Source organism: Limanda limanda, chromosome 2, assembly GCF_963576545.1.
Source record: "Limanda limanda chromosome 2, fLimLim1.1, whole genome shotgun sequence".
In the NCBI taxonomy this organism is placed as follows: Eukaryota; Metazoa; Chordata; class Actinopteri; order Pleuronectiformes; family Pleuronectidae; genus Limanda; species Limanda limanda.
In genome coordinates, this window is record NC_083637.1 from 3966304 (window position 1) to 3988437 (window position 22134).

The window sequence follows — 22134 nt, forward strand, 5'->3', positions numbered from 1 at the left end:
GACCAATCTCAGAGTTTGTGTTTGTGGTGACATACGTTCAAACTGATGGAGAAACAACAAGTCATCAGTAAACTGCATGAGTCAGTGTGTGTGTGTGTGTGTGTGTGTGTGTGTGTGTGTGTGTGTGTGTGTGTGTGTGTTCCCAGACTCACTTGTATGTATATGATACGTTCGCCCATTGATTATCTGGTATGAATTAGATAGAAATAAGTAGACCCTGGCTCGGAGTTGTGTACACACACAAACACACACACACACACACACACACACAAACACTCACACCCATACACAAAGACAAGACACAAACAAATGTATGTGCAATGTATATAAACATTCTGACATTATTTCTCTATAGAAATTAGACTGATTAATATTCAGATATTACACGGTACACTGCATATCTCATATTATCTCATGTAACCCTTTTACATTGTGTGTATGTGTGTGTGTGTGTGTGTGTGTATGTGTGTGTGTGTGTGAGTGTGTGTATGTGTGTGTGTGTATGTGTGTGTCAAGCGAACGATCCTTCCTCCATCCTTCATCAAAGAGTCAATAGTTTAAAAAGTTTAAACAAAATAAATAAAAGTAGTATCAGGAAAAGCCGGATACGCCTTAAAGCAGCAAGTTACATATATATATATCTAGAGAGAGAGTATATATAAATAATAAAGACAATAATAGTGTGTTGTAAAATGCTTTATAATGCCGACATTAAAAATGATAAAACATTATGTTAATAATCTACAGTAACCTACAGTTTCCAGCAGCTGGACTCGACCACTGAAATTAACCTTTAGTCTCACACACATTCAGTCCTAAAGTTCACGGTTTGAATTGGAAGCTGTGTGTGTGTGTGTGTGTGTTCGTGTGTGTGTGTGTGTGTGTGTGTGTGTGTGTGTGTGTGTGTGTGTGTGTGTGTGTGTGTGGCGTCTGGTCGGTGGCTGTGTGAGAGGTGTCCAGATGTCACCCTGACACAAAGTGAGAGCCAATGAGGTGGCAGGTTATGATTCATCAGATGGTTTTATGGTCGGTGGAATGAGTTTACAGCGCGGCGCCAGATGTGGCTAACGCACGTTAACGGTAATGGTGCAACATTAAGCAGCCTATGATGAACTCTGGTGTCTGCGCTTTATGACTGCTGGTCCGCAGTAAATCCTCAGTGTGTTTATGTACTGGGTCGTGTGAGTCTGTGTGTGTTAGGGCATGTTTATCTATAGATATGAGGCCAATTTTGGTTCAATACCACTATTGTAAGGACATTTTGTCTGGTTCTCACAAAGTCAATGGGTTGTTTCAAGGTTAGAATTAGGGTTGGATTGGGTTCAGGCGTGTGTGTGTTACTCAAGGGGTGTAAAAACCATAAATCATTACATTTTAAGACATGTAGTAAGTTATGGATAAGGTGAGGTTTTTTGTAAGTTTAAGTTAAAGCTAATGACATGTGAGGTTTATGTAAAGTTAAGGTTAAAGTTAATGACGGGTTGGGTTCATGTCCTTGTATTCATTCTTCTGGACCATTCTCTTCCTGTAAAATAGTTTCAAAGTCGTGTTTACTCATTTGTCGTCCAATGAAAGCTCGCCGCTGGCCTCAGGTCTCGGCTCGTACGTCCACGGTCTCGCTCCGGAGACATAGAGGTCGTCCAAGGTCGTGGAGACAACTCAGAGCAGGCTGCTGCCTTGGCTTGACAATCAGTTACTGTAATGATTCCCTCCATAGCTTTGAGTGTTTACCAGAAAAATGTCACATGCAGAAAGGAAATAGTGTCTGTTTTTGTCGTTAGGACTAGAAAAGCTTATTTTGGGTGTAGTTGTATCTGTGTGGACATTGTGTGATGATTGTGTGTGTGTGTGTGTGTCTGTGTGTGTTAGACCTTGAAACAGTTGTGTGAAAACCTAAAAATCTCTGAAAATAGTTCTGTTCCTGATCGCTCTTGTGAGTCCTGCAACAGCCGTGTAATGTTGTAGAGAAATATAAAATATTCACAAGCAGAGTTTTAAGAGGCTTTGATATTAGAATCGTGGTTATATTTAGGAGTAGGATTGAGGTCATCATGGGCGACCAGCAGTGCTCGAATCCCGTTGTCTCTTTCAATTGGACGTCATCGTTGGCGTCTTCTACGTATTCGGATATTATTTTTCCTCCTGTGATATTATTTTGTTTCCCTCTCGTGTTAGAAACGTCATCAATTTGCACATTTGGACATTTTCTAGACGTTTTACTCACAGGCTTTTAGATAATTCTCCCGAGCAAATGACTCGAACGTTTACATTCTCTCGGAAAATTTAAGGAAAATGAACAAACGAAGGAGTGTGATGACGCACTGGATTATTACCTCATGTATAAATGTTAAAAAAATATCCTTTGTGTCTCGCTGACAACACCGTGTATTGTTCAGAAACAGGCTCATGATGCAACGCTGCCACTTTGGCCTTTCGCCCCCCCCCCCCGCTGTCGGAGCCATTAGGCCGTCGGAACATCCTCGCTCTCGCATCCTTTTTGCTTTTTCCCCGGCGCTGTTTATTTCCTCGGCGTCCACCTCTCAGCAGGGTGAAAGCCTCGGCGCTGGCACTTTCACAGCGGAGAGGCCAAGTAGGTGGCGATTACTATAATTAGCAGGTGAGTGTTTTCCTTGAATTAATCCCTTCATATCCTCCGGTTGGCTGTGATGCCACCGCGACGTGGAGCAGGAGCTGGAAAATTAGTTTTGGGATCTTCCTTCACGGAACAGTCACGATTTTTCAGCTTCTTCTTTCTCTCAGCTGGAGAAGGAAAGTGTGCAACTCCTGCAAAGTAGTCTGAGGAAGAAGCAAGTCCAGAATATCTGGGGCAACAAAAACAATATAGGAAATAAGTGAAAGTTTTCAGTGATGAAGCGGAGAGAGGTGGAGTAGAGTAGCTGCACGGAGAAATCAGTTAATGAGACTTTTAACCAGTCATTGATCAAGTGCTGCTGCTAAATGACCCAGTGAAACCCTGTGGTTGAACTGGGCAGGTGGTGTGTGGTGGTGTGTGAGTAGCAGCGAGTGTGTTGTTGTCTCAAGGTTTAATATTGATCTATTCTCATTATTCTATTTTGAGCAGAAAAGAAGGTTTTCCTTGTTTTACAGTCTCGTTGATCCGTTGCTTCCGGCTGAATTCACCTCTCACCGGTTCCGTATTTTGAGCGAGGACTGACTGACAGTTTTTATTTTGAGCAAACTAAAAATACCATATTTCCATCCAACCCTTTGGAAACATCACATGTAATTAAATGTGAAGTTGTGTGTCTCTGTTGGGACGTGATGACAGACAGGTGACGGAAACTTCTGATTTATAACCGGTCAATAAGTTTGTCTATAGGTGTCTATTTCACTTTTGATTGCTGGTTTGTTTAAAAGCAGGATTACGATAAAACTATTAGCCAAGAAAGAAATGATCACATTTGGCACAGATTCGTAAAAAAGGGGATCCAGAAAAATATATATATATTAAATTTCATGAATAGGTTCAAACATGTTCACATCTCAGTTTTAAAATGAGCTCAGTGTCTTTCCTCTGCTGGCAAAGAAGCTGATTGATATTCAATGAGAATTATTCTGCTAAATTTCCACTGGTGTTTCATTAGAAAGTGTTTCTGAAGTCGTACGTGAAACACAGCCACAGGCCGAGCGTCTCGGTTTCAAGATATTTATGGATCTAAATAGTTTATGAACTTCAGGAGGGGCAAATATTGTTGTTTTTGTTTTCTAAGCACTTCTCTGCCCTGGGTTCCTTCCTGCTCCGTGTGAACCGCCCGGGCGTTTGTTGAATATTCACAGACGCTGATGCTCGGAGAACGAGGGGAGGGAAGGAGATGGAAGAGGAGAAAGGCAGAGGGAGAAAAAGAGAAGGAAGGGATGAGAAGAGGAGGCGGGGGAAGATGAAGGAGAAGGAAGAGAGGGATGGATAGAGGTGATCCTAAAACTCTGCACCCATTGGCTTTTTTTTTTTCTTAAACGAGAGACCGGAGGCGAGAGAGCTGCAGCGAGGCGCTACTCAGAATACTGGATGCTCCTTCCTCCCCTCCTCTCTCCTTTCTCTCTCTCTCTCTCTCTCTCTCTCTCTCTCTCCCTCTCTCTCTCTCCTTCTATTTCAATACCTCCCACATTCTCAAGGAATCAATAGTCACAAATTAATCATTCTGCCCAAAGCAGAGAGAGAGAGAGTGAGAGAGAGAGGGAGAGAGAGAGAGAGAGAGAGAGAGAGAGAGAGAGAGAGCGGGAGAGAGAGAGAGAGAGAGAGAGAGAGATGGTCTACATAAAGACAGCGGAGCAGCAGCAGCAGTTTGCATAATCACACCTTCAGAGCTTTGAGCCTGATTAGATGTTATTCTTTGTTGTTTCACTTGTTTGGAGGATGAGTAATCATTGTTGTCATGGCGATTGTTGTGGCGCCCCCGTTGAATGCTCTCCGTGTCGTTTCAGGGAGGAAATATCTCTCGCCTGCTCCGGAAATCCACCAGGCGCAGATTTCTGAGAATTCACAGTTTTTAAATCCAGATATTTTTAAATCTGCTTCATTTGTTTTGTGGTAGTCCTTCATCTTATCTTATATTTTTATTCAGATTGTATTATTTTTAGTTCTTCTACCTTTTTTTATTCTGCTCTCATTTTTTGTTTCTCGTAGAAGAAAGATTATTTTGAAAAGTTTTATTTAATATATCAAATATCCCACTCGTCACTCTCACGTCTCTGTTAAAGCTGAGGCTACGATTAGCAGCTTATTAGCTTAGCATGGTGTAAATACTGTAAACAAGAGAAGGCCACGACATATTTAGTCCAACACACAAACGTTAATGAAACCACAACTTTAGTAGTTTTTGTACAAATTAAACAAATAGGATATAATGTCTTCATATTTTAAGCATCAGGGCTCGGACACATAAGTGCAAATGTACATATAGCGAGGAGGCGTCTAAAACATTTACTTCCTGTGGCACAAAAAATCTGCAGCACGGCTTCGCATTGAGTTCAACACTGGTGACCTTTGACCTGTGATATTCACTTCACATTCCTGAGAGGATCTGGTGAATGGAGGAGACAACGGGCGTTTTCCCATGAGTAAACCAACCGGTTGCAGGTTGTAGGTCCCTGACATTTAGCCCATGATCCCAAATCCTGCAGAGAAACCAAACATGTTTATTCCCCAGAATGTAAATCATTTGCTTTACGGCTCAGGGAATAATGTGGGATCCACAAAAAGCAGATTTGTATTTATCGATCATGCATTTAAAAAAGTTCCACACGGAGAGCTGCTCCTTCTCATCCTCCTCTCGCTGTCTCCTCTTTCCAGTTCAAGCCGGATCAACGTGTGTGTTTTGTTTATGTGCATTTTTTTGCTGACTCTCAGGAGCCGTTTCAGGGCTGATTATTCTATTGATTATTCAATCAATCTTTTAGTCTATAAAATGTCAAAAGTAATGACAAACACCCATCACATGCTGGAGAAGCCCAAAGGTGATGTCTTGCTTACTTATTCTCACCAGCGTGTTAAAAAGAACACGACTTCAAACATCTTTTATAGTGTTTAAAAGCAATTATACTGCAAATGGCTGCGTGTAATAAATGAAGATCATTTATTTTACATCTGCTTTGTTTGAATCACACTTTCTAATTTATCAGGTTAGTCCAAACCAAACGTTCACGTGTGAAAGGCTCTTGTCCGGCCAATAGAAGGAGGATGAGAAAATAACCTCATAGTCATCTGTATTCAAAAAGACAAATCCAATAAAACAGATAAATATCTCACTTGCTTCAACCAAGTTTTAAAACTTTATATCTTAGGGACTTTCATGAAGCCGTGATAGTGAAGATACGTCCTTGTCATTTTTCCTTTTCTTATTATTTATTTCTTTGGAACGTTGGTGTCAGGTTCGGTTCCTTTCTGGTCCAAGCAACAAGTTTCTGGTGTTCGATCAGAACCCAAACCAGGAAAATTATCTTCTAACGTCACATTTAGTTAAACACACACTTTCTCCACAGCTCTATTTACCACAAATACACAAACACACAACAGTGACACAACTGCACCACCCCCAAACTACAAGTACCTCTCTTCCATTTTACCTCAGGACACTTTTCAGTTTCATTAAAGGTACAGGAGAGATCATCTCTGTCCGGAAAAACACGAGGAAAAGGGAAGGGAATAGAGAATGGAACAGAGGAGTGGAGGAGTGGAGGGAGGAAGGAAACAGATGGAGAGAGAAACCGAGGAGACGGTGTAATGAAGAGAGAAGGGTGGAGAAGGAGGGAGCGGAGAGAAAGCAAAAGGGAAGACAGGGACGGGAAGACATGTGCCAAACAACATCTGTGAAGGAGGATGTGTACGGGGGGGAGAAAGCTTTTTACAAACAACATCTGCAATCAGAGCAACATCTGTAAGGAGACGGAGGGAGGGAGGAGAGGAAGAGGAAGAGAGGATCTTAAAGAGAGAGTGTGCCGAGGTGACGCTGCTCTGAGAGCTTCTGAGTCCGAGCCGGTTCAGAAACCTCGACACTGGAAGCTTGATTCATGTTTCATGAGAACAGAAACATCAGCCCGGTAGTGACCAGCACTTTCATCTTGTTTACTCCCGCGCTCATCGGGGGGGAAAATGGGCTTTTGGGGGGGAACATCATCCATCACCAGCACTGGTTTAACTGTTGGTCCCATCGATCACTATCAATGAGGTGGGAGTGAGCTGCCACCGGACACCAGGACCGGGATCATCTGTGTATGAGAGACTTTGTTTTTCTGCTGAGTCCTGAAGGCACTTAGACGTGTGTGAGTGTGTGTTTACATCATTGTGTTCTCACGCTGACACAACACAACTATGAATTCATGTCACCGGAAAAACACAACAAGATTTTTAACCTGAAACGAAAAACACAGAAAAGGAGCAGGTCGAATGAATCGAAACCAAGCAGCGTCCAAAAAGCTGAATAATGTTATCTTTTGGTATCAAGGTCCGGCTATAAAAAACATTTCTAGAAAACAAATTATGCAGAAATGACGGCAAAGCAAAGAATGCACCCCCGCTGCCTCGATGACGTCTTCTGGAGACAGAGCAGTATAACGAGCCGCTGTGCAACGTCCAGCTGGAACTCATACAGTATAGTTATCATCTATACACCGAGCTCATGAGGAAGCTCTACCGGCTTCATCAGCTACTGGTAAACTTTGTCTCTCGGCCACTTGGTGCCGGGCAGGTTCATAGACAGTCTGTTCAGGGAAGCTGGAAAATGATCTGGTGCTCTCAGCATCTCCCACAGAATGAATTAAATCCACGGCAGCAACGAGAGAGAGAGAGAGAGAGAGAGAGAGAGAGAGAGAGAGAGAGAGAGAGAGAGCGAGAGAGAGAACTTGATTGATGCCACTTGCAGTACAAACACAGGAACTATGAGGTCTGACTGATTGTATGGACGGTAAAACTTTATGATGGGTAGTGGATGTTTATTGATTGATTGATTGATTGATTGATTGATTGATTGATTGATTGATTAATTAATTAAACGGCAAATAGCACTGCAAACGCTGCTGAAAACAGTGGAACAATACACTAAGTTACAGATCCTTTATGTTTATGTTCGGGGGTCAACAGTTTTGACCAATTATTTCATGTTACACATCATGTCACATAATAAAAAATATGCAGCATTCACATCAAGTTAAAAATATGTTTTTGGCACTCATAGTCGATTTCTTCCACTTGCTTGCGATCACTATCACTTTGTTTTAAATTCTATGATTTATAGAGAAGTCATATGTTCAAGTGACCAGATTGTGCACATGGAATTGGTGTGTGTGTGATTTCCTGTTTCCCTTTGACCTGTTAATGGAGAGTTTATAGGCCACTCCACCATCACTGCTGGTTGCTATGGGCCTATATGAGCTTTTGCACAGTCGTTGCTATGCAGAGAGAGCGCGAGAGGGAGCGAGCGAGAGACATAGAGAGAGAGAGAGAGAGAGAGAGAGAGAGAGCCAGAGGCCCATGCAGTGGATGAGTCATAGCACCCCCCCCACCAACCTCCAGCCCTCCCTCTCCCCTCACACTCATATCCCCTGTTTTCCTTCCACTGACTCAATGGGACCTCACAGACACACACACACACACACACACACACACACACACACACGAGCACACACACTCGGGCAGATGCATGTGCATGAACACACACAGTAATAAACACACACAGAGCTCCTGGTGGTTTCTCTCCAGTCGTCCCAGTGGAAGCCGAACCTGTTAACATGTCTTCCCTGTGGATCACAGCTAATGGCTCGTATTCATTTGCAAACACATTCATATAACTGTGCACGCACACACACTCTTCATCTACATACATCATCAGTGCACGCACACACCTGCCCCCCCACCTCAAACCAGCCCAGCTGAGGCGTTACTGGAGGGAAGCACTTAACCCCGTGGCTGCTGGTTGAAGCTCTGTGGTTGAACTCTGCAGCTCTGAGGTGTGAACGCATGAAGTCCGATGAGCAGTCACATGACCACTCGCCCGGTCACGTCTGTGCTCGTGAATATAGACGAGAGATTCTGCTTCATTTGAATGAGCGTGGAGGAGAAGAGGAGAAAAGGGAAGAGGAGATGAGTGAATGTGATTCTGTATCGGGGGAAATACACAAAGAGTTTAGTGACGGACGTTTAGTTCATTAAAATGTAACTTTCATCCTTTTTGATTTGTTGCCTCCCCTCTCGTTGTTAGTTATTGATTAAAAAAACTGTGGTGAAGGATGAAGCTGCATTTTCGCTGCTTCCGAGGAAGAAGACAAAATAATTGAGAGCCACGAATTTACACTGTGGAGGATCGTCTCCAAAACAACAGAGTTTTCTCCATATCTCGCCATGTTAATAAAGTAATAATGTCTGGATCTAAACCAACATTTTATGGATCTTATCTCGCCTCTCAACAAACTTTCGTGGAAATCAGTTCAGCAGGGATTCTCAGAAGAGCTCAAACCTCCTCAAAAAGGAATGCTTCTGAAATTCTGCACAAGATATGAATTATTCCCTGGAAAATGTGCGAAAATGTCAAATGTCGTGTCAGGAGCATCCCATCATGCAATTTTAAAGAGAGTGGTAATAAAATTCCTGCTGACGGGGACTTAAATATAACCTTAAGTCCTGTGGAGCTGTAAGTGACCATCAGGACAGAGAAGATCGTCCGAGTGGAGACGAGTGATCGAGTGAAAGAGTTTAGATCCATTGTTTCCTCCATTAACCTACACCAGCCTGTAACACAAATTGTAACACAATCCAAATTAATATTATTATGATAAAACAAGAGGACACATTTACATCTACGACTCAAATTCAAATGAATGAATATTCAGGTTTGAATAAATCACGAGGACGGAAACTAAACAAGCAAGAACACAAGTGAAGATGATTTAATTATAAAACTACATTTTCTTGGGGTTGAAAATCACCCAAAAAAATACAGATTTGATCAAAAAGTATTTACTGTTGTTCAAGTTTAATTAAGAAGTTGATCAGATTAATTCTTCAGATGATTCATGTTGGCTTTATTATATGTGACATAAAAAGCAGATTTGAATGACGTTTGAATGTGGGTGAGAAAAGGGGGGGATGCAGTAAAGACGTAGGGAGGGATGGAGTGAGAGAGAGAGAGAAACAGTGGAGGAGAAGACCAGTGTTGCTGCTCGTATCTCGGTTATTTATAGTTTTAAATGTCCTGACTCTTTTTGCCTGAATTCATTGTCTGTCTCTCTCCTCCTCTCCCCCTCTAGCCTCTCTCACTCCATCCATCTCTAACCCCCCCCCCCTTACCCCCCCACACGTCTCCATTCTTTCGTCTCCCATCTGACTGCACCTCTGCCCTCTCTCTCTCCCTCCTCTCCATCTCCGTCGCTCTTCACATCCCCTCCCTCCTCTTCCCCTCACATCTCTCTGCTCTTCCATTAGATATTGGGTCAGTGCTCCCCCCCCCCACACTGACGCTGCTCACTGGTGGGGGGTGCAGCTTCTTTAGTAACGTGACGTAACCGTCCATCGCAGACACACTGGGGGGCACGGGAGGGTGTCGGGGTGAGGAAACAGAGAGGGAGAGAGAGAGAGAGAGAGAGAGAGAGAGAGAGAGAGAGAGAGAGAGAGAGAGAGAGAGAGAGAGAGAGAGCTATTCATTGCTCATTGACCCACTCTCGTCTCTGGTCTCACATCAGTCACATCTCCACCTTCGTGACCTCATGGATGATTCTGACCCATTTTTACACTTTCACTGGAGCGTGTTTGTGTGTTAACGTGAAGTTTTATGTGACACACATTAAACAGCACTAACAACTTCTCATTCAGATCAATGCAGAAACTCAACATCGTATCGGTAACATCTCCGATCACGTGTCAATGGACATAACAGAATATTATAAAACATGTTAATGTTAAGTTTAACATTTTCCACATTCGTAAAAATCTACATTTGATGATCAACTCTGTCAAACTTCACAATTTAATTTCACTCTAGATAGATAGATAGATAGATAGATAGATAGATAGATAGATAGATAGATAGATAGATAGATAGATAGATAGATAGATAGATAGATAGATAGATAGATAGATAGATAGATAGATAGATAGATAGATAGATAGATAGATAGATAGATAGATAGATAGATAGATAGATAGATAGATAGATAGATAGATAGATAGATAGATAGATAGATAGATAGATAGATAGATAGATAGATAGATAGATAGATAGATAGATAGATAGATAGATAGATAGATAGATAGATAGATAGATAGATAGATAGATAGATAGATAGATTGATTACTTTATTCATCTCCGAAGGGAAATTAAGTCGTCATAGCAGCCGGTATATTTGAATACAATAAAATACAAAACAATAGAATAAAATAAAAAATATTGAGGTAGAAAGAATAAAAACAGAAACACAAGATAAATAGGTAGATAAGGTGCAGTGGCAAGATGATGGTAATAGTACTGATGATATGATCGTAATGTTATTGTTACACAGTATATACAAATAGTACAGTATATATAGTATATAATATAACATAAAATGTATTTATATATGATAGTTATTATACCAATATAATAGCAGTATATAGTAATAATGGCAGCAACTCTATGCAAACTGTTGAAGATTTAGCTTTTTGTTTGACCAAACCCTGACACACATATATAACTGTTCCTAATAAATGAGGTGCAACAAGTATAAAAATTGATGTTAAAGAACGAAGGAAACTCATTTGCTGCAGGACAATGAATCAGTGATCACAGCACATCGTTTCCCACTCACGTGTTTTATGTATAAATGTGTATCGGGAACAGAGCCGGGTCAGACAATTACACAAACAACCACAGTGTCCCCCTTTCACAGAAATCCCTCAGTGAGCTATCCTAGATTTTTTTTTTCACTGAAATGTTACAGTGATAAACTCCTTTGAGAGGGAGAGAGAGAGCAAGAGAGAGAGAGAGAGAGAGAGAGAGAGCGGTGGTGAAGAAGAAGATGAAGAAGAGACTGACGGAGGTGGCAGGAACGTGGGAGACGGAGACTGAGCTGGTATCTTCTCAGCGAAGCTCATTGATAAACCAGGCGACAGATGTTTCGGTTCTGTGTGGAAACGACAGCCGGCTGTTCCAGGGAATGTGGAGCAGCTACCTGCCCTCGTTCTGCTCTTCTCCCAGAATCCTCTCTGCTCCGTCTGACGGGAGCTCGGGTTCTGATTCATGTCATTATGTTATTTGACTTCAATTATAGATTGAAGTGGAGTCGATTCTTCGTCTTGAACATCTTCAGCACGGTCACCTGACGTCTTCTGAGGATAATTCAAACCTGTTTCTGAACCGGAGATTTCCATCACGTGAAATACTTTGTTTGACGTGTTTTGCATCATTTATAATCACACACATGAAAACTTTATAATCTCCACTGGAATTTAAAACTAAATCTGTGTAGAAATGGATCTGCTCATTCTATAAGTTCAGGAATCCAACTGATGCACTGCAGTAAGAGTGGGCAATAAAATAAAATATATAAATAATAATATATCCTGATGATTTAATGCGAGCACCATGAATACACATAAATAACATTTGTAGAATAACATTCATCATTTAGAAAATATTCCATTTGATATTTATGACTTGTAAATATGCACGTAACCACTTTTTACCTTTCTGAGTCATGCGACCCATTCACAGTCCCTCACACAGTCTCCTGGACATAATTTATATATTCCACTAATTTGTTTTACAGGTTATACATTTTACAAGGGAAGGTTACAGCTGCCTGGATTGTTTTCCATCTCGGAAGTTTATGTTCCACACAGAAATCCTCCCGTTGGTCCAGTCTTAGGATGCACGGATCAATTTGACTGTACCTCTTTTTGTGAGGTCACTTAGATCTTAATCATTTTAGATGTTTGGTTTTAGACGTGTGGTTTTAGACGTTTGGATTTAGACGTTTGGTTTTAGACGTTTGGTTTTAGACGTGTGGATTGAGACGTTTGGTTATAGACGTTTGGTTTTAGACGTGTGGATTGAGACGTTTGGTTATAGACGTTTGGTTTTAGACGTGTGGATCTAGACGTGTGGATTTAGACGTGTGGATCTAGACGTGTGGATTTAGACGTTTTGTTTTAGACGTGTGGATCTAGACGTTTGGATTTAGACGTTTGGTTTTAGACGAGTGGATTTAGACGTGTGGATCTAGACATTTGGATTTAGACGTTTGGTTTTATACGTTTGGTTTTAGACGTGTGGATTTAGACGTTTGTTTTTAGACGTTTGGTTTTAGACGTGTGGATCTAGACGTTTGGATTTAGACGTTTGGTTTTAGACGTGTGGATTTAGACGTGTGGATTTAGACGTTTGGATTTAGACGTTTGGTTATAGACGTTTGGTTTTAGACGTTTGGTTTTATACGTTTGGTTTTAGACGTGTGGATCTAGACGTTTGGATTTAGACGTGTGGATCTAGACGTTTGGATTTAGACGTTTGGTTTTAGACGTGTGGATTTAGACGTTAGGTTTTAGACGTTTGGTTTTAGACGTTTGGATTTAGACGTTTTGTTTTAGACGTGTGGATCTAGACGTGTGGATTTAGACGTGTGGATCTAGACGTTTGGATTTAGACGTTTGGTTTTAGACGTGTGGATTTAGACGTTTGGTTTTAAACGTTTGGTTTTAGACGTTTGGTTACAGACGTTTGGTTTTAGACGTGTGGATTGAGACGTGTGGATTTAAATTTGTGGGTTTAGACGTGTAGATTTAGACGTTAGGTTTTAGACGTGTGGATTGAGACGTGTGGTTTTAGACGTGTGGATCTAAACGTGTGGATTAAGACGTGTGGATTAAGACGTGTAGATCCCTATCTTCCTCTGCTGTGGGGGAATGTGAGCAGAGATGAAGTGATTTGGACACAACGTGTGAACACCTGGTTACGGGACGCTCCCGTGCGGTGCCCTCCGCCGCTCTGCTCATGTCCGGCCAAATTACAATTAACCAGCCATTAGCTTCTTTCTGTTTCGTGCCACATGACAACGTCCCGCTCCATTTCCCTGTCGCACACAAACACACAACAAAGAACAGGATGGAAGCTTTTTTTCAGGGGCAAACCGCAGTAGTTTTCATTTTCTGTCAACTCCAACTAATTTCTGTGTGTGTGCACGTGTGCACGCCTGCTGATAGGAAAACTAATTGCTTACTCTAAATTGGTGAGAGCAAATAGGCTGAGAATCTAATTCTGCATTTATTACAATTATCGTTAATGGGTCTCTGCATCGTCGAATGTGCTCTGAAATTGTGAGGAAATGAATTTGGCTGCTGGGGTTCGTAGATTAAAATGAAATACAGCTCATAATGAAGTCCAATAATTAAGTGAGTACTGTTTCTTAAAGTAAAACACATCCTCTATTATCTAGAAATACATAAATCTGTCTCTGTGTCGAGTTGATGTAGGACTTTATGTTCTGAGACTTTTTTTGGGCTTCTTATATGTTTTTGTTGTGGATTTGATTTTCTTTTGATTTCTCTTTTTTACTGTCACGTTTTGAGTTTCTAGCAGAACGAAAAGCAGGTATGATGTGTAGAATATAATTTAAACAGCAAACTAAAAGTCCAAACTCGAAAAAAATTACACTAACCAGAAACACAGGAAGTCAAAAACTGAAACACGAGTTAAAAACAGAAGAAACGACAAACAAACCAGGAAAAGAAAAACCAGGAAATGTACAGATGTGAACAGACGAGCTGAACAGAGCTGATTGAAGAGATGATATAAAGAGAACTGATCTCAGGTGCAGACAATCTTAAAGGAGGGAAACCAGACGAGGACGGGAATCAAAATAAGAAATGAAAGAAGCTTCAAAATAAAACATTAATCAACTCTGCAAAGTGCGAAACAAATATAAGAATCCAATCTTTCAAATGCGAGAAACCAAAGTCGAGGAGAAATAAGTCGAAGAAGAAAAAGTCCACGACAAAAACACAAACACAAAAGGTCCTGACACGTTCCCAGTCACATCTGATTCTGGAAGTTATTGATACACCATTGATTTTATTATCAACACAATCAATCAGCAAAAAGACACAATATCACAAAAGGAGGGAAATGATGAACGTTGTAATAAACTCCTGGGCTAAATTGAATTAAGTGTCAAAAAGACAAAGGTAAATCTATTGATACAATTTTGCTGAGAGTATTTCTTCCAGCCGGATATTTAAGATTATGAAAAACATGTAATAAGTTAAACTGGCAGGATGTTCAAGACAGAAGGAGCTGCAGAAAAACCAGGAAATGATTGCAAATGGATGAAAGGAGCCAGGAGCCAGGAAGGGGGGGGGGGATAAGGAGCATCTCCTCCTGGATAAATGAATATTGATAGAAGACAGAAGTGGACGTCTTCAGTCACACGTCACACACACCTTCCAGGTCTCTGATGTTCTTCCCTCTGCAGCCGAGGGATTAGTTTAATGGCGTTTGAGCAAACAGACCCACGATCAGCATAAAGAATAAAGACACAGCGGCAAATATTTGCATAACACACAGCTGTGGTTCAGAGGAGGGCGTTTGTACTTTGCATTATCTACTGTCGTGACACACACACACACACACACGCACACGCACACACACACACACACACACACACACACACACACACAGCTACACAAAGAGAGGCTTTCTGCAGCGTGAGTGGGTCAGGATGTTAATACTTCATAAAAGGCTGCCTGCTAAACAGCCATAAGTTCAGTCGCCACGCTGGCTCCTGATTGGTTCGTGATGGGGGCGGGGTCACTGGTGTCTCTGCTCATTGGTATAAATCATGTGCGGCGAGACGCTCCTCTCGCTGGGAGGATAAGTGGATGATGGAGCCGTCCTGACCCCCGAGGTGCAGGTCGGCCTCGGAATAATAGTATGTGTTCCATGTTTAAGCATGATGTATAATTTAATAAGGCCAATTTGGAAGAGTGACACGTCGTTAGGGAGGGAGGGAGGGAGGGAGGGAGGGAGGGAGGGAGGGAGGTGAGAGCGGAGGAGTTTCTCAGGCAGGAAACGTGTGCAGCTACGTCCACTTGTTGGATTCTCTGTGAGTTCATATCACTGTTGAATCAGAAATAATGTTTAATAGTAGAAACAGCAACTGTGTGTTACGGCTGCAGAGAAGGAGGAGTTGACTTTAGGGAAAGACTTTGGGCAAATGATGGTTATATTTCAACTTCTGTAAATGATTATTGGTCATTTTCACAATATGTAGCTTAATTCACAGAAAGTTTGGGATTTAGGCGATGTCCACATTGCTTTGTTTTAGTATTAAAAGCACATGATCAGCACATCATGTACCTCACGTCCACACCACTGCCCTGGAACTGGGAAGTTTGCGTTGGTCCAGTTTTGGTGTGAGATGTCCAGACCTCCATTTTATTATGGACGGACAAAAAGTGAGACGTATGGGATTTGTGCTGCCTTTGACATTGTTTGGTTTGTAGACGGCCGTGCGTCTGATGTCGGCTTGTTGAGCAGGTAGTAGTAACTCTGTTTAAATGGAGAAAACTAAAGCACTGGTTCTTTTCGTTTATTTCATTTCCACTGTAACGTCATTATGGAAATGATTATTCTCGTCATTCAAACATTAGTCCGGGGGAAAGACTGAAATCAATCCTTCTGATGTTTAACGCCGTCTCACCTTCCCGCAAACTACAAAAAAAGGTGTTTTCACTCAGCAAACAAACCAGAACATGATTCACCGTGATCCGGACAGAGACCTCCTCTTTTGGTCCGAGGTTCCTTTAATGCTTCCCTGCCCAGACAATTAGGTGTGTGCTCTTTATTTGAATCCCAGGAAGGATTAAAGAGAGAGAGAGAGAGAGATAGAGTGGAGGAGTGGGGGGGTGAGTGATTGGGAATCTGGTCCTGGGGGTTCACATGTAGCCGACTGACGAGAGAGAGAGCGATAGAGGAGCAAGCAGGAGACAGAGCGAGAGAGGGAGACGGAAGGAGGGTTGTGTGTGAGACAGATAGCAGAGAGACGAACGAGTCCAGGTTACATGTGCTCGTGCTGCAGCGTGGGTGGGCTTGAGCTGGAGGGAGAGAGGGAGAGTGTGAGAGTGATGGAGGAGGACGAGGACAGTGAGGAAGAGTTCTGAGTGTGTGAATGGAAGCGTATTGAGATAATGTGGGAGATTCACGCAAAACAATAAATTCAAATTGATACAAACACAGAGAAACGACAAAGACGAGTTATTAAAGTTGATTCACCGGTGGAGCTTCTGCTTTGCACGTCTCCTAGCAACCGCCGGCAGAAACCATCTTGAATGTTTTATAACACTGGAGCTACACGTATGTGGGACGGCTGAGGAAATAACAGGAGTCGTGTTTACATAGGACTGTTAAAGAATTAATGGTCTGAGTGGATACGTTGATTCCAGTTTATTGTTTTGCATTTATCATTCAACGTGGACGGCAGACATGGATTTAAACCGAGAGACACACACAAACACTTCCTCTTGTATAAAGTGCACTGGTGTTCCTTCTTCTTTTATTTCTCCTGCTCATAGAGTATGGAGGACCATACATGACTTAATTTTAAATAAATAAATGTATAAATAAACACATAAATAAATAAAAAAGGAAATACAGAAATTAATACAGAAATAAATACGTTAATAACAACATAAATGTCTAAATAAATCTCTTAAATATATTTCCACATTAATTTATTTCTGTATTTATTTATACATTTATTTATTTATTTATTTATACCTAAGTCATGTATGGTCCTCCATACATAGAGTGACATGAGCAACTGATTTACAATTGTAAAAATGATTGAAATCCGAGGGGAAATAATCTCAATGAGGGCAACAGCTGTAATAGGAGGACAAAGATTTTAATAAAGCTAAAAAGTTTACTGTCAGCGTTATATATTTGTATATTGACCTCGGTCACTGCCTTCAGCAAAAGATCACTAGGGCAGAGTGACAAGAGCCTGGGGATCGAACCACCGACCTCCTGGTTAGGGGACGACCCGCTCTATCTGACAGAACAGTGCGAGCAAAATATATCTGCTATAAACTTACACAATCCATGTTGTTGCATCGTCTAAAGTTGCATTAACAAAAACAAATCCGAGTCAAGCCGTGTTCATGCACCTTCCACTGCTTCAACACGCTGTTTATCTACTAACACGTCCAGTCTCATGATGGACAGGATATTAACTTTAATAAGTAGTAAATTTGAAACCGCCCAGAACAAATAGACGTTTCGGACTTCCCTGACAAAACTCTTTTTCTTACACACGACACGTTTCAGGTTTATTTAACTCGCTGGCGTCCTTCTTATTTGCAAAACAAGTACCTACGATGAGTTAGTGAGACAAGAGGCCGTGTGTTTCCTCCTGAAAACATGCAGCACTGTTGTTTACCCCCCCACCCACCCCACCCCCACTCTCCCGCCTTCCAGAACCGAACAGAGATCCGACTCGCAGCTGTACACACAGTTCACAACTGGAATAATGAAGTGATGAAAGCGTTCTGCAGCTTCGCTTCCCGCTAAAAAAATCTTTTAATGTATCTATCAAAGTGTACCTGATAAAAAAAAACTCTGAGTGTTTGCTGAGTTGTTATTAAAGATATGTAAATATGAAGCAGGCCTGAGGCAGAGTCCTGTCATGGTTTGTTTTTTATTATTATTTCAGTGGGTTTGGTGTAAAAATTGCTCTTTTTCTCTGTGGGCCACAAGGAAAATGCAAAATATTTGAAAACTTAGCTGTGGGATCTCTCACCATGATGAGTGACCAGGACAGCCAGCGAGGATCTGGACAATGAGGCTGTCGCTACAGTATGTGAGTGTGTGTGTGTGTTTGTGTGTGTGTGTGTGAGACTTACTGGGAGAGAGTGTCCGAGTGTGTGTGGGTGTGTAACCCATCTGAGAGCTGGGAACTAGTCTTTCGTCCTTCAAACACCAATTAACAAGGGCCCATTTAATCACAGTGCTTTGGGAGGGCAGACAATTACCACTGGAGCTGAACCAAGCTAAACACACACACACACACACACACACACACACACACACACACACACACACACGTACACACACACACACACTCCTATCAACAGTGGACAGTCAGACTATGGTCATCATAGACATGAACATAAAGATGAATGACAGCTGGATCGACACCTGCTGGCGGACTGCGGTACATGTCATAAGCCCCGCCTCCTCCATGTTCAAAGTACACGTCTGATACATTTGTCAATTTGAATGTGTTATTTGTTGAGGGTGAAACATTGGTGTGCACATTGTTTATGTTTTCTTTCTTTCTTTCTCGACAGGTTCTTTTAAAGGCATGTGCAAGCAGATCGATCACTTCCCAGAGGATGCTGACTATGTGGCGGATGCTTCCGAGTACTTCCTACGTGAGTCCTTTCTGCCCTCATCCATCCATCCATCCATCCATCCATCCATCCATCCATCCATCCATCCATCCATTCTTGTGTTTAGATTTTCTTTCCCTCCTGATCATCTTACTGTGTATATGGGCTACACCCTAATATAAACTATCAACTTTTATTGCATCTGTAAATCTGTTTTATGTAGATATCTGCTGAAAGTCCAGGTTTCCATCGGACAAAATACGTCAAACTAAATTCAAAACTTTTTCATCATTACATTTGGTTACAAGAATATATCAGCATTAAATCTAGAACCTTAACGTTTCATGGGAGGGAGCGAGGCAAAAGGAAGCCGTTTGACAACCAGCAGGACAAGAAGGGGAATGAAGGGAGGAGTTCAGAGGTAGAAGAAGAGGTAGAGTGTTGAAGAGGGTTGAAGACTAAGAGGAGCACAGAGCTGAGGAGAAACTCTACAGGACATCGTTAAGTTGGAGCAGATAGACCCAAGAGTGGAGGAAGGGTCCGGGATGGAAGTCGCAGGACGAGGAGGTGTTCTGAGAGGAGGAGGGAGAGGTGAAAGATGGAGAGGCGGAGAAACTGGCAGGAGAAGGTGTGAGGCAAGGAGAAGGGAAGGTTGAGGAGGTGAAGGACAAGGAGTAGGGTACCAGTGCGGTGCTGTTGCTTTCCCAGCGGCTTGCCAATTAGGACACTTTCTTCTATAAATACTCCAGGCTCGGCTATGTGGGTCACACCTCTCCCTCTCCTCCTTCCCTCCACCTATCCCTTGCCTCCTCCCTCTTGATTTCCATCCATCTGTCTGTCCGTCTCCGCCGAGGCCTGCACGCCTGTCTGACAGCTGGTGGATGGAGGCTGTGGGCTGGAGTGTGGGGATGATGGGATGAAGAGGAGAGACAGGGCGCTGATCTCAGTGTTAGGTCAATCTGAAATTACCCTCATAGGTTTAGGCTTGTTGATTAAAAGACATTAAAGTTTTCTGTGAAGCTTCTAAACTCCAGGAATTATCCAGAGAAGGCAAATGTCCGAGTCAGTTGTCGGAAACATTTTCCACAACTTTTCCCTTTCGGCCTCTGGTAAAATATCCAGAAACAGAAACAGTTGTTGCCAGTTTTAAAAAGAAAGATAGAGCCTCCTCTTTATTGTGAACTTCATGTATCTTGCTCGGATGAATCACTGATACAGCATTCCTTCCTTTCCCCGCTGTGCATCGCCATGGCAACGTAAATATCTGCATAAACTCGTATGTTTGCATGTGTAACTGTGAGATGGAGATTTACGTGTCATTAATATGTGGATGAGGTTTAATCACTGGTAGTGTTGGGCTTTCTTATTTTACTTTTTATTATGTTAAAGATCATTTTTCCCAAGTTACCATCCACTAGAGACAATTACACTTTATGTAGCTATTAGTGGAAAAGCACAAATAAATTAATAAAACTGTTTAATTTGATTGATCGGATATTGGCTCCTTCCTTTGATTTACATCCACTTTTTCTCTAACAATACCTGAGAGCTGATTTCATCACATATTTGTTACGACTAGAACAATTTATCATAATTTACTGCCAAAATCTACTGTCTTAATGGTTTCAAGTTGGCTTGTTTAATATTGAAACTAAATTCCGACAGTGCTAGAACACAGAGGAATAAGCTGCAGAAAAGGTTCTTGTATATAACATTAATCCATTGTCTTTTATGCCTGTAGAATCTAATTGTTCCTGTGCTGCACATGCACAGGTTTGTGCTATTTGACCTCCTTGTCATTAGCTGTTTAGCAAAGCTCTGTTCCAACAATGCTGTACATCTTCCCTCAGAATGCATTTGATGTCTGAAGCTGTTGAACGTTGCTGTGTCAGGTCCTTAATTGTACGAGACTGTGAGGATTTGCACAAATTGCCCCTCTGTTCCTCTTCTGTTTGTTTTCTGAGCTCCACTTGTGTTGGCTGCGGGATATGAATGCACAAATGCACTGACTCTTGCACTCTTTGCTTTTTTTTGGCTTTTCCTATAATCCCCAGTGATATGGTAATCAAAGCTCCTTCTACTGTCACACTCGCTGTAAGTCACCCTGAGTAACAGTGTCAGCTAAATCACTGAAATGACAATGTAAAGTGTGGACGGTGACACATTCTGACAGATGGAAATGATGCAACGTTTCTTTGTCCGGGCTCCACTCTGCTTCACACTCGTATACACATTCCCACCAGAACGCTCACCGACTATCTGCAGACTCCTGCTTCTAGCCACTTAGCAACTGTGCCTTGCTCAAGGGTCCATTCATGATTGTAGCTGAGACAAGGGAGACTGTTGCTTTTCCATAATTGAGGACTCCCACATGAGTTTAAATGCTTGATGGTAGATGCGCCTGATGCTGGTCCTGATTTCCTCAGTGCAATTAAGTGTCGGCCTGAAACAGAAGTTATTCAAGGGACTTTCACACTGAATCAAACAGAGCAGAACGTCTAAATCAGGGATGTTGGAGTCCTAGTTTTGGTCTTAACAGCTGTTTGACAAACACACAACATCACCAATATAGATCTCTTTATATTGTTTTGACTGAGAGACCCCTAGTGGCTGGAGTTGCATTGCATGTTTAGGATCTGGTTGTGTTTAGACAGGGAACTAACCCTGATATGTCTAAAACTCTAAACGTCTACGCCTGAACTGAAGTACAACCAACAGCTAATCAAATCAAACACAAAATATTATTTGTCTGTAATTTCATAATGGAAAAACCTGTCTCTTTCTGTTTTCTTCCCATTCAGTGGAACATGGGGTTAGCGTGTGGGCGCGTAAAACACACATACCGCATGTGTGTCGAGAGTGATGTCACACCCACATGTATAATGAACCTGCTAACATGCTACTGATCCCAGTGTGGCAATCAAATATTTACAGGCGCGCTGAAATGAGACAAAGACTTTATACCTCTTTTGCTTTACCATGGAAACAGTTTTTACACTGAAGAGTTTGTTGAGCTCCGGTGGATTAATGTCGCAGAACATGTTGTTGAAGCTCGAGCGTTTTCCAGGGACTTTGGTGGCTCCGGGGCAGAAGAGACCTGGGAGGACATCGAAACAAACACAACCCAAAGAGCTCATTAGACCAGACAACTTGATTCCAATCAACTTCACACACACATTGTGCGTCTCTATGTAGAAGTTGTCTCAGCAAACCAGGAGAAAACGAGCAGCAACAGACACAACCTGCTGCAAAACCACTGACTGACA

At 41.9% G+C, this 22134-nt stretch overlaps 1 protein-coding gene across 1 annotated transcript in view; it reads left to right on the forward strand.

Annotated features, from left to right (window-relative positions):
- The window catches only part of LOC133026644 (voltage-dependent calcium channel gamma-2 subunit-like), a 49642-nt gene that overhangs the window by 13430 nt on the left and 14078 nt on the right, over positions 1-22134 (forward strand). The window contains exon 2 of the mRNA XM_061093560.1: positions 18827-18910. Within this exon, the coding sequence (XP_060949543.1) occupies positions 18827-18910 (84 nt within the window). The remainder of the gene's footprint in view (positions 1-18826; positions 18911-22134) is intronic.